This window comes from Doryrhamphus excisus, chromosome 12 (assembly GCF_030265055.1).
Source record: "Doryrhamphus excisus isolate RoL2022-K1 chromosome 12, RoL_Dexc_1.0, whole genome shotgun sequence".
In the NCBI taxonomy this organism is placed as follows: domain Eukaryota; kingdom Metazoa; phylum Chordata; class Actinopteri; order Syngnathiformes; family Syngnathidae; genus Doryrhamphus; species Doryrhamphus excisus.
The window spans coordinates 20,294,380-20,313,277 of NC_080477.1; the positions used below are offsets into that span (position 1 = coordinate 20,294,380).

Here is an 18,898-nt window from a genome sequence, read left to right on the forward strand (position 1 = left end):
GAGTCCATGTATATGTGGCAATATAGATATTTATGGTCCCAGGTTGGCATTGAGTCGTTCATTTATCGGCGTCCTCTCTCATGAAGCTCAAGGCCCACCGCACCACGAGGCCTCACCGCAGTCATCATTCACATATTATTATGTACAGTATCAGCCTGGCAGGAATATGTAGGTCTTAAAGGGCCGGCGGCCTTTTACACCACAGGAGTTCAATGTCAGTGCTGTCATTTTCTGTGAAAATTATTTTTAAAAAATGGGTTAAAACCACAAAAAAGGTATTTTTAGTGATGTGAACGTCTAGTATAAACGTCAAGTCAACTGCATGTTTACCGAAGTTTAATTTCCTCCTGCTTTTCTCTTTCTTTAAAGCCTCGGAAGAACACTAATGGTCCCGTCAACCAGGTCCGGGTTCTCAGCCCCGTGATGAAGAGCAGCTCGTCGTCCTCTTCTTCTTCATCGTCATCCTCGTCCTCATCCAGCTCCTCGTCGGAGAAGAGGAAGCCACGGCGGTCGCACCACCAGTCCGATCCGGTGTCCCCGGACAAGCAGGAGAAGGCCAACAGGATCATATCGGAGGCCATAGCAAAGGCCCGGCAGCGGGGGGAGAAGAACATCCCCAGGGTGATGAGCCCCGAGTGCTTTCCCAGCTCGTCTCATCACAAGAGTCGGCAGGAACATAAAGGGAATGGAAAAGCGCGATCTAAAGAGAAAGCCTCCAGAAAGGCCTGCATCATACCATTTTCCACGTCCAAGCAGAAGCCCAAGATTGGGTAAGTGTTTGAACCTTTTTGGGTTAATTACGGGACTCCAGGGTCAATGTTTAGACCATTTTAAGGACCCAAAAAAGAGCAATAACCTTCCAAACGTGAAGTGTATATAAATAATACATTTAAAGGTACCAACCTCATAATGGGGCCTATTGTGGACCTTCTACAATGCACACATTTTTCATACAAGACATGCATTTTGACTCTTACGTATGTACGCATTTTGGTGCATTTCACACAAAAATCTTGGCCTTGCGTTGACGCTGTGATTAGTTGTGATGCATTATTTCCTGTCTGTCTACAACTCGCTCAGAGGGTCGTCCGCCCACCCCTGAGAACGGCTTCTCATCTGCTTTGGGATGTACTGACTGTTGTACTACATCGATTACTAACACCCCTCTTCCCTATTTAATTTCCATTATTCGCTCCCAACGGGAATCTAACAAGCTAAACGGTTGTGATGAGAGCTGTGGCTGCTCACGTCATATGATCATCCAAAAAGCACGGGTGTCCAAAGTGTGGCCCAGGAACCATTTGGTAATGGTAATGGTTTTATTTCATTTGAACATGCATCAGATTACAATTGAATGCATCACATAATCAGTTCCCAGTTCCACATGTCCAAAAGGAGTAGGAAGAAGCAAAGCTTATTAAATCCTACTCCTCCATTTGGTACTTTTGCAATCAGTAACTGTTACATTTGTTCACTTCCTGCTTTCCATAATACAGTTTAAGGTTTTTTTATTTTTATTTTATTTTTTTTTAATAATGTACCTTGTACCTTGTACGAGGTAATATGACAATTTGTGTCTTGTTGTTTTTCTTAGCTTGACATTAAGGAAATCAAAGTAAACCAAAAAAAAAACAGCAAAAATAGGAGAAAATAGAGCAAAAGGAAAGAGGTGCATACAAAGGTTACATTCTTTCCGTTTGAGCAAATAAACCAAATGCAATTGGAATATTTGGGTCCATGTATACGTGGCTAATGATTGGCTAGTGTTCTAGTCCTGGGCAATAGGCAAAAAGGTGAATTGTTCAGGAAATGGTGACATTATCATGGAAAATGATTTATCCTCTGCCTGCCTCGTGAATGCAAATGGGTTCAAATTCATGCTCCTGCATGGCTGTTGTCGCGGGATCGCATCCGGGCAACGCATAACTCACAGCACTTCTCTGCTTCTAGTTGGCACAGAACCCCACATGACGCTACCAGCCAATGGAATTTGCATTTCCACTTGGAGCAGTTCTGCAACCCATAGCTTACAGATTGAGCTACTAGTGCCTGGAGACAAAATTAGCAACTGTAAGTTGAAAAGTGTCACTGGAATCGAACGGTATTGCATTAGAACTTGAAATTGAACTTGAAATTGATGGGCGTCTGCCCCCTATATATGCCCCCGACTCAACATCAGACAGCAGTGGAAAACTAAAAAATAAAATCAGGCTTCACTACACATCTTAAAACAAACCAGATACCTGCTTTGTTTGACTGTCTTCCAGTCATCTACAGATCATTTTGTGATCATTTTGTTTTGTTGTTTTGCTTCAGCAAACCTAGCATGATGATGCTATTAAAATGTGAGGGTGATGTTAGCGCTGTAGCTCACATAGCTATGCTAACATTTGTGTTTTTTGTGCTGTTAAGTGCTGAGTTACAGTGTATATGTTAACATTTATTTTGGGTCTCTTGATTAGTTGTATGGTAATTTTGGTTTCGGTTTCTGGGTCTAATACATGTTCCTGGATGTTTGGTAATGGTAATGGTCATGCATCAGATTACAATTGAGTGCATCCCATAATCAGTTCCCAGTTCCACATGTCCAAAAGGAGCAGGAAGACGCAAAGCTTATTAAATCCTACCCCTCCATCTGGTACTTTTACAATCAGTAACTGTTACATTTGTTCACTTCCTGCTTTCCTAATGGATTTTAAGTTTTTTTTTTATTTTTAAACTTTATTTTTTTAATTTTAATTTTAATTTTAATTTTTCATTATTATATTATTTTAGCTGTTTGAAGATGAACTATATCAGCAAGTTAAAGTATTTGTGATTTTAGAAATAAGGAGTTAGTATGTTCTCTGTAGGCGCCATTATGAATTATCCTTACTGACCTTTTTTTGCAGTACATTTAGTGAGTGAAGATTGCTTTTATAGTTATTAGCCCATATTTCCACACAATAAGTAAGATATGGTAGAACCAGAGAGCAATAAAGAGTGTGGAGTGAATTTTAATTTTAATTTTAATTTTAATTTTAATTTTAATTTTAATTTTAATTTTAATTTTAATTTTAATTTTAATTTTAATTTTAATTTTAATTTTAATTTTAATTTTAATTTTAATTTTAATTTTAATTTTAATTTTAATTTTAATTTTAATTTTTTTTGTTTCTTGAATTGGCTCATTGTTGTGCATTGTTTGAGGGTCTTACTCAATCCATTCCATAGTTTGATTCCACATACTGAAATGCTATGACTCTTTAACATAGTCCTAGCAATGGACTAGTTTGTGTTGCAATATAGCCTCTGGAATTCCGGTCCGAGTGAGTGGAATTCTTTGCACTAAAAAACAAGAACACCTTTTCACAAAAACCTCCACCATCACGCCACCGCTCTTATTTACACAAAACTTTCCATGTGATGTATGTCAACAATGTCGCAGCCGTTCTCGCCCGTCCCAGTTCCTCCGCATTAACCTTGTCGTCGAAACATCATATCAAGTCTTTTCCACTTTAAATTTGCACAGTGGCGGCGCGACATTCTCGGGCCTGGAATGAGTGTGAAAGGGAGGCTTTATCTTGCTGAGATACACATTGTGTCGGAACAGCGTCAACAGTGTTCTTTGGATTTTACGGTGTTTGTGTCTGACATGGTGCCAGATCGCTGCCGTATTCCAGCAATAGAAACCAATACAGTATGAGTGAATTGAGCTGATCGTTTTTATGAAATTTATTCCCAGGATTTAAAGTTGCAAATCCCCGGTTTTAGATTCTGGTTTTGTTTTTTCCACAAGGGTTCATGGTCTACTTGCAGTTATAGCGAGAGCTCAAAGGTCAGCTTTTTACAGCGTGCTGTGACCATAAAGCAGGCCTGGGCCATCGGCGGAGACACGGAAGCGAACAAAAGCTGCATTCAGACATGTGCCACGGCGCTGGCTCGTATATGCAAGCCAGCGTAATCTGCCTCCCATCCCCCTCATTTCACTGTTTTGAGGAGATCGAATACTTCCAGGCCACACCTTTCTTCCATCAGAGCCATGAAATGAATTAATATAAATGGAAATATGCGGAATTTGGTGTCTGCCCAGAGTAATTTATGTGGAGCTTTCTGTGTTAATTAGCTGAGGATAAAACGGGCGAAACGCATCGCACGCCTCCGTGATGCAGTTTTATCTTCTGCAGTGTCCCTAAAATCATAAACTAATGCTCTGTTTGATCGTGTAATTAACACGGAGGCAAAAAATATTACTATAAATGTACACCAGCTAGCTTTTTCCTCTATGCCAACTCTGCAGGCGACCAAAAAGCATTCCATGAAAGGCATTCCCAGTCGGTCTGCTTTCTGTCATTCCAAAAGGTAGCATCCTCCCATCGAGGTAATGAGCTGCATAACCCATTTTTATATTCCGCGTAACCATGCTTGGCCTACATTGGGATCAGGACGTACGTATGCAGCTTACAGTTCCCAGGCCTACTTGTGTAACATGCATTACATCACGTATTGTACCAAGCCTTTTTACAAGATATAGAAGATATTACTTAATTTAATTCATTTTTATTTTTATTTTTATTTTTATTTTTATTTTTATTTTTATTTTTATTTTTATTTTTATTTTTATTTTTATTTTTATTTTTATTTTTATTTTTATTTTTATTTTTATTTTTATTTTTATTTTTATTTTTATTTTTACAACCAGTAACTGTTACATTTGTTCACTTCCTGCTTTCCTAATTTAATTCAGTTTAATTTAATTTTGGCACAGACACATGGCATTTGTTCACTTCCTGCTTTCCTAATATAGTTTAAGTTTTTTTTAATTTTAATTTTAATTTTAATTTTAATTTTAATTTTAATTTTAATTTTAATTTTAATTTTAATTTTAATTTTAATTTTAATTTTAATTTTAATTTTAATTTTAATTTTAATTTTAATTTTAATTTTAATTTTTCAGATTACAATTGAGTGCATCCCATAATCAGTTCCCAGTTCCACATGTCCAAAAGGAGTAGGAAGAAGCAAAGCTTATTAAATCCTACCCCTCCATCTGGTACTTTTAGTTTGATTCCACATACTGAAATGCTATGGCTTTTTAATGTAGTCCTAGCATACCTATATCAGCAAGTTGAAGTATTTGTGATTTTAGAAATAAGGAGTTAGTATGTTCTCTGTAGGCGCCATTATGAATTATCCTTACTGGCCTTTTTTGCAGTACATTTAGCATGCATTACATCACGTATTGTACCAAGCCTTTTTACAAGATATCCAAGATATTACACCCGATGAATGAAGCCATAGTGATGGTCCGCCGTGTCCTTGCAACCGACTCTCGCTGTGAGCTGACAGCAAGTTCAGCTGCGCAAAGCTTTCGGTGCGAGCGTGTCAGTGGGAGTGTGCGAAATGTTCTGTTAAAGGCGTAAATATTCATGTTTTGGCTCTTTCTCCCGTGTAGAAACGGCTAAGAATGGATTATTTAGTCGTGTTTGTTTCAATAATGATGAGTTTTGTTTCTACCCAAGCAGTATTGTTGAGTTCAACGTGGGATGGCATGGTCCAAGTCAAGTAAAAACCCTGTTCAGGCTCGTGTTTCCACTCTGGGCTGCGTAGGCTGAATGGTGATAGTTTTAGCAACTATGTAAACCAGGGGTCTCAAACTCAATTTACCTGGGGGCCACTGGAGCTAGGGTCTGGGTGAGGCTGGGCCACAAAATTTTAATTTTAATTTTAATTTTAATTTTAATTTTAATTTTAATTTTAATTTTAATTTTAATTTTAATTTTAATTTTAATTTTAATTTTAATTTTAATTTTAATTTCTTTTTCTTTTTTTAATTCCTTCCTGCTTTCCTAATTTAATTTAGTTTAATTTAATTTTGGCACAGACACATGACATTTGTTCACTTCCTGCTTTCCCAATATAATTTTAATTTTAATTTTAATTTTAATTTTTTTTTAAGTATTGGATGACATTTTTAGCTAATTGGTTATTTTTGGCCTTATGCATTATTTTAGCTGTTTGAAGATGAACTATATCAGCAAGTTGAAGTATTTGTGATTTTAGAAATAAGGAGTTAGTATGTTCTCTGTAGGCGGCATTATGAATTATCCTTACTGGCCTTTTTTGCAGCACATTTAGCGAGTGAAGATTGCTTTTATCGTTATTGCCCCATATTTCCACACAAGAGGATATGACGAGATCTATGTGAAATTACTCTACATTACTACATCACGAGGCTATTCAACAAAATAGAAACGCTAATGACCTCGGATTGCCCTGCCCTCAAAGATACAGTAGATTGTTTGTCTATTTAACTGAGCAAGACTGATAGTCAAAGATCATCTATATTACAGGAGAGTCGCTTACTCGCAACAAAAATGCAGAGGAGTAATTGTTCTGCCGAGGAACAGAGATGTTCTATAACAGGAGCATTACCTTAGGTGCTGGATTAAGGATTACGGCATTTATTCAAATTTTTGTTTCGTAAAAGTGTAAACTAAATTGATTTGCGGGACATTGAGTCCATGGCTGCAGGATCCTTCTATGCGCCTGATTTGGCTTGAACCTCCTGATAGTCTTTTGTTTGTGTGTCCGGTTGCTAATGTAAGGAGCATAATGGAGAACAGCCTGCACACACGATGACAAGCAGCCTTGGGGAAAAGTCTTTTTTTTTTTTTTTTTTTTTAATGCTCATTTGCATGCACCACCCAGAATCTCCCATCAAATATTAAAGCGTCTCAGCATAAGGGTTTGCTCGCCCGCTTCAGACGTCATCCTTAGCTTCTTGATGCTTAGACGCACCCAAGGCTCACTTCTATGCCATTTGACACGGCCGGAATGGAGTTTCCAACGAGACTTCTCCGGGTCGATTACATGCTAGCGCCATGGCAACATCGTTTTCTTCGAGGAACATCGCTTCTGTTTGTTTCAATGTTGCAAAGTGTCCACCAGGTCAGACAGCGCAAAGGTAATTAACTCTTCTCCGACTGAACCGCTGCACCAAAACGGGTGAAAACCTCTCCCAACATGCACGCGTACAGTGTTACTTGTGCTATTATTTTTCTGACAAATACACACTTTTATTAAAAGTTGAACCCCTATAGAACAGATTGATTTGATATTCAATTCAACAAAGCTCAAAACGAGTACAAAACAACCCACTGTAACTTTAGAGCAGGGGTCTCAAACACGCGGCCCGCGGGCCAAATGTGGCCCGCAGGACACTAGTTTGAGGCCCCCGCCTTGATATGAAAGTTTAATGTCAGTGCGGCCCACGCAAGGATGGTATCATGTACCCAGAAAAAAATACTACGTTTGATTAATGTTCATATTAAAGGTTAAATAACTGTTAATAGATATCCTCCCTATACGTGTGAAAGTGGTAAGTAAAAATTAAAAATTAAAAATTAAAAATTAAAAATTAAAAATTAAAAATTAAAAATTAAAAATTAAAAATTAAAAATTAAAAATTAAAAATTAAAAATTAAGAAAAATAAAAATTAAAAATTAAAAATTAAGACAAATAAAAAATAAAAAATAAAAAATAAAAAATAAAAAATAAAAAATAAATTAAAAAAAGGGCAGCACGGCGGTCGAGCGGTTAGCGCGCAGACCTCACAGCTAGGAGACCTGGGTTCAATTCCACCCTCGGCCATATCTCTGTGTGTAGTTTGCATGTTCTTCCCGTGCATGCGTGGGTTTTCTCCGGGTATTCCGGCTTCCTCCCACATTCCGAAAACATGCTAGGTTAATTAGCGACTCCAAATTGTCCATAGGTATGAATGTGAGTGTGAATGATTGTTTGTCTATATGTGCCCTGTGATTGGCCACCAGTCCAGGGTGTACCCCGTCTCTCGCCCGAAGACGGCTGGGATAGGCTCCAGCACCCCCCGCGACCCTTGTGAGGATAAGCGGTAGAAAATGAATGAATATTTTGCAATCTACTAATATAAATTCTATTACATTACTCTTCTGTGCTGTGATTATATGACTTAGAAAAGGGCTCACTCCATTCATGCCATTGTTTTATGAAACAAACACCACAACGTGCCGAAACCAATGCTCAGAGTGAACTCTCTTTCTGACTTTTTGGATGAGGGAGACTAGGAAAACGGACACGCACGCTCATGGCGATGTATTCATTAATTACTCATGCCGATGTATTCATTAATTATCATCTCACGCCCACGACAGTTTTCTCTGAAGAAGAATCTTGTAATGATTTAATCTCAATGGTACTAAATCAGTAAACTCCTTTCCAATCATGACCATCACAAAGTGACTAAAAGGTGAAGAGGTTAGCTGGAGGCGATTTCAGACAGTGTTTGTCAAGAGGCGAGGTACCACCTGGCCTGGTTGTCAGTCATCACAGTTCTGAACTCTTGTTTCCGTGCCACAGGTGATTTACTTTGTACGTATCCGCAGCTGTACTTCAGTCTATGATTCCTAGATATTAGTGAAGTGATCCATCAAAGGTTTGACGGCGGTGAATCATTCCGTGCTTGGAATTCCTGGGCAGCAAACGCACGTGTGGATTTCCAGGTGGGCTTAAAAAAAAAAAAAAAAAAACACTAGCAAAACTTGATGTAGAGTAGCTTCCTGTTTCAGAATGTACCTACAAGATGTGTCCATTATATTCAGGCAAAGGTTATTTTCAAGGCAAAGCCTCAGCGATGGTAGCTTCCCGGAAAGGCTGGGAATTAGATTTTCCATGCGGCCTACCTGGCTGTGAAATAACCTTGTGTGCAATTATCAGATGAGAGCATTGTGCTGCTCGTTCCCCCTCCCCCCTACTTTATGGCTTTTTTTTTTTTTTTTTTCCCCTGATTATAAATTTCTTCCAGCATGCTCGGAGCTGTTGTTCAATGTTTCCTGTGCGCTGGCCTGTTCCCGAATACGCTGATGCTACAAAGCTAGCAGACTAACAGGGGAAAATATTAACACAAAATGGTGCAAGGGAGATCAATTACATGATAGAAAATGGAGGTTTAATGTGTAGCCTATATTCCGCAGCATATAGTGCGCTCACCTCTCTCACTTTTTGTCATCTCTCGGGCTGTTTTTTTTTTTTTTTCCTATTTCCACAGTTCCATTGTTCATCTCTTGCAGGGTGTGCATGCCTGTGTGTCATTGTGCGCCATATTTACTGTACACGTTTGTTAATGGGCTAAAGCGCCGTATTGTTGTCTTTCACTGTCATCACGCAATTTAGTAGAAAGACTAAAACCTAAGCTATCTTGCACAGAAAATGGCTACCTTTTTAACCAAGAGCATCACAGATCCCCTTAGGGTACAGCTGTGTAATTACACAGTTTATTACTATCACGAGTCGGCAAAGTTGCCCACGAGTTCCATTCGATTATGATTGAACGCTGGGTTTAATCTATGTAACTTTTATTATGTAGCACTAGTAGGGTGTCCTGATACAATTTTATCCACTTCTGATCCGAGCGGGAACGTTTCTTACGCTTTGCAAATGTTGCGAAAATCCTATAAGATAATATTTTAAAAATATATTTAAAAAAATATGGGCGGCATGGCGGTCAAGTGGTTAGCGCGCAGACCTCACGGCTAGGAGACCAGGGTACAATTCCACTCTCGGCCATCTCTGTGTGGAGTTTGCATGTTCTGCCCGTGCATGCGTGGGTTTTCTCCGGGTACTCCGGTTTCCTCCCACATTCCAAAAACATGCTAGGTTAATTGGCGACTCCAAATTGTCCATAGGTATGAATGTGAGTGTGAATGGTTGTTTGTCTATATGTGCCCTGTGATTGGCTGGATACCAGTCCAGGGTGTACCCCGCTCCAGCATCCCCCTCATGGGGATAAGCGGTAGAAAATGAATTAATGAATGGTTCCAGACTAGAAAACTATTGTTAGAGCTCTGTAGTCATGAAGTAACACCCCTATAGTCACATGTACACTCCGACTATTGTTTGTTTACACTACATTGTGCAACACTAATGCGCATGCTATGGGCATGCTATGGCCGCCTCTCGGCCGAAGACAGCTGGGATAGGCTCCAGCACCCCGGCGACCCTCGTGAGGATAAGTGGTATGATGAATGAATGAATGAATGAATGACAGCAGTGGCAGTCCGCCCTTCAATGCAGCCCACCACTACAGCTTAAAACAAAAAAATAGTAGAAACCCTGCATAGTTTGGTGTTTGAGGGGTTGACTTCATAGACAGCTGGGATAGGCTCCAGCACCTCGACGACCCTCGTGAGGATAAGCGGTAGAAAATGAATGAATGAATGACAGCAGTGGCAGTCCGCCCTCCAATGCAGCCCACCACTACAGCTTCAAAAAAATAGTGGAAACCCTGCATAGTTTGGTGCAGCCTTAACACCAATGACACTATGTTAGCTATGAAAAGTTAGCCAATTAGGCATAGCGTCATACGGTATGTCATATCATTTCAAAACCAGCCCGACTTGTATCCATGTATTTGTTTTTCCTTACGCCATCCCAAATTAAAAAAAAAAAAAATCAGAATCTCAAGCAACCCTAGAGCAGTCCTCCCTTTTTGAGCCCCGCCTTGCGATGCTACAATGTAATCAATAGTAACTGAACTATGTACACACATCATGTGTGTGTATTTATATTAGCATTAAAGTGAGCATCTAAAAATGACACAAATGCGCCCATACTGTGACAACACAAGCTCCACGGTCCATTGCTTTGACCTTTCCTGTTTCAGTCATCAGTTCCACCTGACCCTTGTGTTCCACCCACCTGCGTCTTCGCCATGATTCTTCTGACTGCCATTTTTTTTTATCCCATTGTATTTCCTGCCAACCTGCATTCTTCCTCAAATCTTTTTTGACGGTAAATTGATTCTTTAGTTTCCGCCTGCTTTTTAGACGCTCATTTACTTCCTTTTAAAGGTTCAATAGCAAAAACAACTCCATTAAAATAGTATATACTGTGTGTGAGCTTTCTATTTAAGAAATAACACATTAGATCAGTGTTGTTTTTTTTTTACTCCTCCAGAAGACTTCAAGACTAAGACTGCTAACTTCAGTTACTCTATTCATTCATTCATTTTCTACCACTTATACTCACAAAGGTCACGGTTGGTGCTGGAGCCTATCCCAGAGTAAACCCTGGACTGGTCGCCAGCCAATCACAGGGCACATATACGTAGACAAACAACCATTCACACTCACATTCATACCTATGGACAATTTGGAGTCGCTAATTAACCTAGCATGTTTTTGGAAATTTGGGAGGAAACCGGAGTACCTGGATAAAAAACCCACGCATGCACGCCCAGAACACGCAAACTCCACACAGAGATGGCCAGAGGGTGGGATTGAACTCGGTTCTCCTAGCTGTGTGGCCTGCGTGCTAACCACTCGTCCGTCGTGCAGCCACATGTAAACATTCATTCATTTTCTACCGCTTATCCTCACGAGGGTCGCGGTTGGTGCTGGAGCCTATCCCAGCTGTCTTTGGGCGAGTGAGGCGGGGAAATTAAAATTGCAGTGGAGACCCTCAATACAGGACGTTGTTTTTCATTCATTCATTAATTTGCTACCGCAAACACCCTGGACTGGTGGCCAACCAATCACAAGGCACATATAGACAAACAACCATTCACACTCACATTCATACCTATGGACAATTTGGAGTCGCTAATTAACCTAGCATGTTTTTGGAATGTGGGAGGAAACCGGAGTACCCGAATAAAAAACCCACGCATGCACAGCGAGAACACGCAAACTCCACACAGATATGGCCGCAGAAATGTGTAAACAAAGATACAAAAAATAATGATATTGAAATGTGAGCAGATCGGGGATCGAATCTCCGCTTGGGCATCTCTGTGTGGAATTTGAATAGGCTCCAGCATACGTACCCCTGCGACCCTCCTGAGGATAAGTGTAGAAAACGGATGGATGGATGTTTTGCTCCTGCCATTCAACTGAAGCCACGTTAGCTTGTGTAGCAGGTGTGTTGTCAAAGCCATTGCTTGTAAAACAGCGGGTGGTCCAGTGTTTCGCCAGCTAGATCGGCGATACCAGGGAACCACCTCAGAGCGCCTCTATTGACGATTTCACAGCCTTCAAATATCTTGTTTCACACTTCAGGTTTTCCCGTGCGGGAGGGGAGGGGGGGATCAGCGTCGCTTGATCCCCGTTGTCTCCTGTAATCTGCAGAGCTGCCGCTCGGCAATGTGACGCTATTATTCAGCGGCAGACATATTTTCATTAGTCGTCCAATGTGGCTTTTTTGTCTCTCTCTAACCTTTTTAGATCGAGTCGGTGACGCTCTGACTCGGCACATTTCTCTGCCCTCCCTGTCAGACGAGGCCGACGAGGCCGACAAAGCGGACGAGCACCGGTGTTGCCTTTCACAGGATGTGATGTCACCACCAAGAGCCCAACACGCCTCTCAAGGGCACGTTGCGTGGCAACCGTAAAGTGTCATTGTCGGAGGATATGTGAAATGTAATATCATGGGCCGGGAGAGAAGGAGGAGGGGCCAGCAGGAAGAAGAGGCAGCTCTTTATAGCACTGCACTGCTGTAGGAATCTTTCCCCCCCCCCCTTTCTTTTCTTCTTACGTCTAAATAATACATTTAGTCAGCACGGCTATCTTCATCTGGGCTCCTTCTGGGTCTTCAAGTGAATCTCACGACCTTGACTCGCCACCTGCAAGCGTCATTGCAAAACGGCAAATTTGACATGTCAGCGTTTTTAGCGTACTTGTTTATTAGTGATAATTTTTTTTTTTTAGCAAACATACGTCATCTTGCAGCAGAATAACAGGCAGGTTCACATTTTTTTGTCCTGTGTTGGGTCTTTGTTGGAGTTGAAACATGGAGACACAGTGCAATTAACCTACACCATCCACCCCCACCGTGCATGCACATATGCACGCACGCATGCACATACGCGCACCCCCATGCCAGAGGGGCTGAAATGGAAATGCTCCAATGTCTTTTTTTGTTTTTGTACGTTTTAAGGTAGCTTGCCTTCTCAAAAACGCCTCAAAAAAGCTTTTCCATCCATTCTTGTTTACTGCATTGACGTGCAATTTAATTTTGTCTATTGTCTTCTTCCATTTGTTTGATTTATTTCCTTTCTCAGTAATTAACGCACAAATAATACAATTCAGGCATATGCAGGAGGATGGGCGTTTTTAATTTATTGTCGATTCAAATTAGGATTCTTTGTCCTTGGTGAAGGTCGGCGTTAATTCCAATTTGATATATGGCCCAACTGAGCCTTTCAGGAGAAATTAAAATTACAGTGGAAGACACTCAATACAGGACGTTGTTTTTCATTCATTCATTCATTCATTTGCTACCACAAACACCCTGGACTGGTTGCCAGCCAATCACAGGGCACATATAGACAAACAACCATTCACACTCACATTCATACCTATGGACAATTTGGAGTCGCTAATTAACCTAGCATGTTTTTGGAATGTGGGAGGAAACCGGAATACCCGGAGAAAACATGCACGGGAAGAACATGCAAACTCCACACAGAGATGGCCGAGGGTGGAATTGAACTCGGGTCTCCTAGCTGTGAGGTCTGCACCGCCGTGCAGCCCTTTTTTGTTTGTTATTATTATTAATATTCATTCATTTCAAGGATTACAGGGGCATGCTGGAGCCTATCCCAGCTGTCTTCGGGCAAGAGGCGGGGTACACCCTGGGCTGATCGCCAGCCAATCACAGGGCACATATAGACAAACAACCATTCACACTCACATTCATACCTATGGACAATTTGGAGTCGCTAATTAACCTAGCATGTTTTTGGAATGTGGGAGGAAACCGGAGTACCCGGAGAAAACCCACGCATGCACGGGGAGAACATGCAAACTCCACACAGAGATGGCCGAGGGTGGAATTGAACTCGGGTCTCCTAGCTGTGAGGTCTGCGCGCTCACCACTCGTCCGCTGTGCAGCCCTTTTTTGTTATTATTAATATTCATTCATTCATTTTCTACCGCTTATCCTCACGAGGGGGTGCTGGAGCCTATCCCAGCTGACTGGTGGCCAGCCAATCACAGGGCACATATAGACAAACAACCATTCACACTCACATTCATACCTATGGACAATTTGGAGAAAACCCACGCTTGCACGGGGAGAACATGCAAACTCCACACAGAGATAGCCCAGAGTGGAATTGAACTCGGGTCTCCTAGCTGTGAGGCCCGGATGCTAACCACTCGACCACCGTGCAGCCGGACGTTGATTTTATTTATTTTTTTGATTGACTTATTTGGCTTTACAATGGAACCTTGTTTAGCGTTTATTAATCGATTCCATAAGGTTGGACTCAAACTGAAACATACCGATACCTAAACATACCTACTTTGTATGAGCCCGGTGGCAACCAACTGAAGAGCTAACAAATAAGTGTGTGATATAAGCATACAACGGGAACCTCCGTGGAGCTGTGTATTTACATTTCCACTGGCCTTCCTCCCATATCTTCCTGCGTCACGCCACCACCAGTATGACAATTCAATCAGATGGCGGATAGCGTGTTCCCGCTAGTATTTTATCAGCCTTGGAGAACTAAAACAGAGAACACAATGAGTTTTATTGTAACTTTGTGGATTTTGAAAAAAAAACGTACGAGAGACTGCAAGGAAATATGTGGTGACAGAAGTATGTTGGAGTTATACAGGACATGCACAAGGGTAACAGGGCAGCAGCGAGTTGCACTGTGGGTGACACAGATTGGTTCCAGGTTGAAGTCGGCCTGCATCAAGCCCTTTCTTGATTGCTGCGGTGATGGACGGATTGACAGATGAGGTCAGACAGGAGGCTTCATGGACAATGATGTCATTGTGAGAGCAGGTCGAAAAAAGCCTGGAGAGTTGTCGGAATGAGCTGGAGATGATGAAAGGGTGTCGAGGAAAGCAAAAGAGTGTCAAGAGTCTCTTATGACAAACGAGTATCAGTGAAGTCAGTAGTGAGACCAACTCTGATGACGGCAGACAGGAGGCAGAGATGAAGATGTTTACATTTTCATCGGGAGTGACCGGGATAGACGGGATTAGAAACGAGCAGACGAGGTCAGAGAGGCCAGACTGAAATGGTTTGGCCATGTGAGAAGGAGCGATGGTGGCTATTTTTGGTCAAAGGATGCTGAAGATGGGGCTGCTCGGGAGGAGAAGGGGAAGACCAAAGAGATGGTTGGTTAATGTGGTTAGAGGGGACATACAGATGATAGGACTGACGGAGAACAATGTAAAGTACAGGGCGAGATGGAAACACGGGATCTGCTGTGGAGACCCAGACCACGGTAGAAAAGGCGCAAAACTCAAATCACGGGGAGAACAAGAATTTGTAGTTACAGTTATCGTGAGAACCATTTGGCAACGTCTCTTCTCTGATCAAACCTCATGAACTAAATTGTTGTTTTGCTCCTCAGGAAAATTGTCATCAAGATTGAGAAGAAGAAGAAGAGGAAGCCTGACTCTTCAGAAGAGGACTCGGACGAGGGCCCTCCATCTCGACACACCTCGAAAAACTCGGTAAGATCCCTTATTATTACACATATATATATCTACTTCAGTATGATATGTTATGTTATCCTACCCTAAATCAGGGGTGGGAAAATATATAGAATATATATTTAACACACACACTCACAATGTTATGCTAGTAATTTTCCTTGAATTATTTGTCTAATTTTATCTGTAAAAGTGTTATACTATCAGCTGTATGTTCTCATGTCCCTTTTTTCAGTAGCACTTTAAATATTAGACCACATCCAGCTATGTAATTTATGGTAATGGTAATGGTTTTATTTCATTTGAACATGCATCAGATTACAATTGAATGCATCACATAATCAGTTCACAGTTCCACATGTCCAAAAGGAGTAGGAAGAAGCAAAGCTTATTAAATCCTACCCCTCCATCTGGTACTTTTACAATCAGTAACTGTTACAATTGTTCACTTCCTGCTTTCTAATTTTTATTTTTATTTTTATTTTTATTTTTATTTTTATTTTTATTTTTATTTTTATTTTTATTTTTATTTTTATTTTTATTTTTATTTTTATTTTTATTTTTATTTTTATTTTTATTTTACATAAAGGGTACCATAGCATCCTTCTATTTAGCAAACATCAACTGCTTGTATTGTTTCTTGAATTGGCTCATCGTTGTGCATTGTTTGAGGGTCTTACTCAATCCATTCCATCGTTTGATTCCACATACTGAAATGCTACGGCTTTTTAATTTAATTGTAAGGTTTTGTTGTTGTTTTTTTTTTTTTTACTAAATAAGACTTGCAAGTCATGTTGCCAGTTTGTATGTTTAAAAGTTGAACTACTTAGAAATCAACTGGCGGGCCGGATTCTAACTCTTGTTGTGCCGCATGTGGCCCCCGGGCCGTAGCTTGCCCACCTCTGCTCTAAATGATAACAGCAGGGACGTTACCTGAAAACGGGTATTGGACCTATCACGCTGCCACTAGAGAAACAGAAGAAAAGTGAGAGCCGGACAAAGACAGTAGAAAAGTGGAGCAAATGCGATTTATAACATGAACGATCGATCATGCATGCCGGCATCGATAGGTAATGTCTCCTATTATAGTTGCAAAATGCGGCCATTGCATTGTATATGCTGCATAATGCTGTCTTGCTGACCTCACAATGAAGGAAAACGTTGTATTAGCGTATAACACGTATGCCTAAATCTATAGACAAAGGGAGGCACTATTGTGGCTTTGGTCATGTGGTGTATGTTTTGCTTGTCATGTGATCAGCTTTGCCATGCTGGGGTCATTTTATCAACATCGCCGTCCTCAAAATCGCAGATTTCTGTTGTTGTGTTGCAATTTTTTAGCTACATGGCTAACAGCAAATACAGAACAGAAGGGGTTAACATGTATTTTTTTTTGTCTCTTCGCTAGCTTATTTGATAGTAAAATTAAATTATAACAACAATTGCGGCTCGACACTCCACAGCTCTCGAGTGCACATTCAACGCATGAGGTCAAAACAAGAACAATAGCACCTTCACAGAGTCGAATAAAGAATGTGCTGACAGCGACAGAGCGTTTATTCGGACGTTCAACGAAGGGGACGCAGCTTGATGTTTTATTTTAACGTTTTTTTTTTCTACGTTATAACCCTAAAGAATGAAAAGAATTCAAAATGATGTCGAAGGCGAGTTGGGTGTTTTTTGTAACACGAGGCGACATAGTGTCATCCTCTTTCGTGACTTCCTCCTTTCACACAGACATGAAAATTAAAACACTTCCTCCATACATTTCAGTGATATCATCTCCATTGTCACCTTAAGCCGTTATTGACTTTTAACTGATGCAGTCCTGTTTGTCTCTGTTGTTGTTATGGGAATTGTTGTTGCTGGACGGGACACAAAAAAATAAAAATAAAAAAAACTTCCTATGCACTGAGCGCCATATACCGAATCCAAATGAAAACATATTGTTCGAACCTTACAGTAGGTTAACATTCTTATTGCCCCGTTAAATAAACAAACATTCCCCTTTATTGGCTATACGGAGTTATAAAGGCAAGCTACACAGTCCCATTATAATGTGTTTAAGAAATCAAGTTTTATAAAGTATCTATTTATAGTGGGCCATTCATTCATGGGTATCGCGGGGGTGCTGGAGCCTATCCCAGCTGTTTTTTGGCGAGAGGCGGGGTACACCCTGGACTGGTTGACTGGTTGCCAGCCAATCACAGGGCACATATAGACAAACAACCATTCACACTCACATTCATACCTATGGACAATTTGGAGTCGCTAATTAACCTAGCATGTTTTTGGAATGTGGGAGGAAACCGGAGTACCCGGAGAAAACCCACGCATGCACGGGGGAGAACATGCAAACTCCACACAGAGATGGCCGAGGGTGGAATTGAACCCTGGTCACCTGCACGCTAACCACTTGACCGCCATGCCGCCATAAATACTGTTCATTCATTCATTTGTTTTCTACCGCTTATCCTCACAAGGGTCGCTGTCTTTGGCCGAGAGGCGGGGTACACCCTGGACTGGTGGCCAGCCAATCACAGGGCACATATAGACAAACAACCATTCACACTCACATTCATACCTATGGACAATTTGGAGTCGCTAATTAACCTAGCATGTTTTTGGAATGTGGGAGGAAACCCGCGCATGCACGGGGAGAACATGCAAACTCCACACAGAGATGGCCGAGGGTGGAATTGAACCCTGGTCCCCTAGCTGTGAGGTCTGCATGCTAACCACTCGTCCGCCGTGCCGCCATAAACACTGTGATATTGTTAATTATTCAGTAAATCTTGTGTCTATTTCTAGTAACTTTTCGGATGACAATTGTGTCCTGTTTGGGTCAACGCTTGTTTTTCTAACCGTATTGATCTCCTGTGTTGCACCAGAAGAGGCGATCTAATCGGCAGGTGAAGAGGAAGAAGTACGCCGAAGAGCTGGAGGCCAGGTTGTCGGACGAGGACGGCAAAGTGATCGTCAAGGCCAAGAAGGCGGCGTCCAAGGAGCCCGCGGTACAGCTCTTTGTCGTGAGTACTTAACCGGGTTTAAAGTATGATTATGATTCATACAGTAGAAATTCAGCACTTCCCAGCAACGTGTTCCCATTCCTCTTTAATGGTGAATGTGGTTGGACAATGAAAACAAAAAACAGGATCTGCAAAAAGTCAACAATGTTTTAAACCTTTATTTTAGCATGCAGAAATAAAAAGGTTATTGCTGTGGAACCTGTTTCAAAACAAATTGTTCTGTAGGAAATAATGGAAATAATGGTAATGGTTTTATTTCATTTGAACATGCATCAGATTACAATTGAGTGCATCCCATAATCAGTTCACGGTTCAACATTGTCCAAAAGGAGTAGGAAGAAGCAAAGCTTATTAAATCCTACCCCTCCATCTGGTACTTTTACAATCAGTAACTGTTACAT

General features: G+C 41.0%; 1 protein-coding gene across 9 annotated transcripts in view; it reads left to right on the forward strand.

Moving 5' to 3' along the window:
- The window catches only part of chd9 (chromodomain helicase DNA binding protein 9), a 94,969-nt gene that overhangs the window by 36,804 nt on the left and 39,267 nt on the right, over positions 1-18,898 (forward strand). For all 9 annotated transcript variants that reach the window (XM_058089449.1, XM_058089450.1, XM_058089452.1 and 6 more), the window contains 3 exons: positions 370-770; positions 15,387-15,489; positions 18,360-18,497. In XM_058089449.1, coding sequence (XP_057945432.1) covers positions 370-770; positions 15,387-15,489; positions 18,360-18,497 — 642 coding nt within the window. The remainder of the gene's footprint in view (positions 1-369; positions 771-15,386; positions 15,490-18,359; positions 18,498-18,898) is intronic.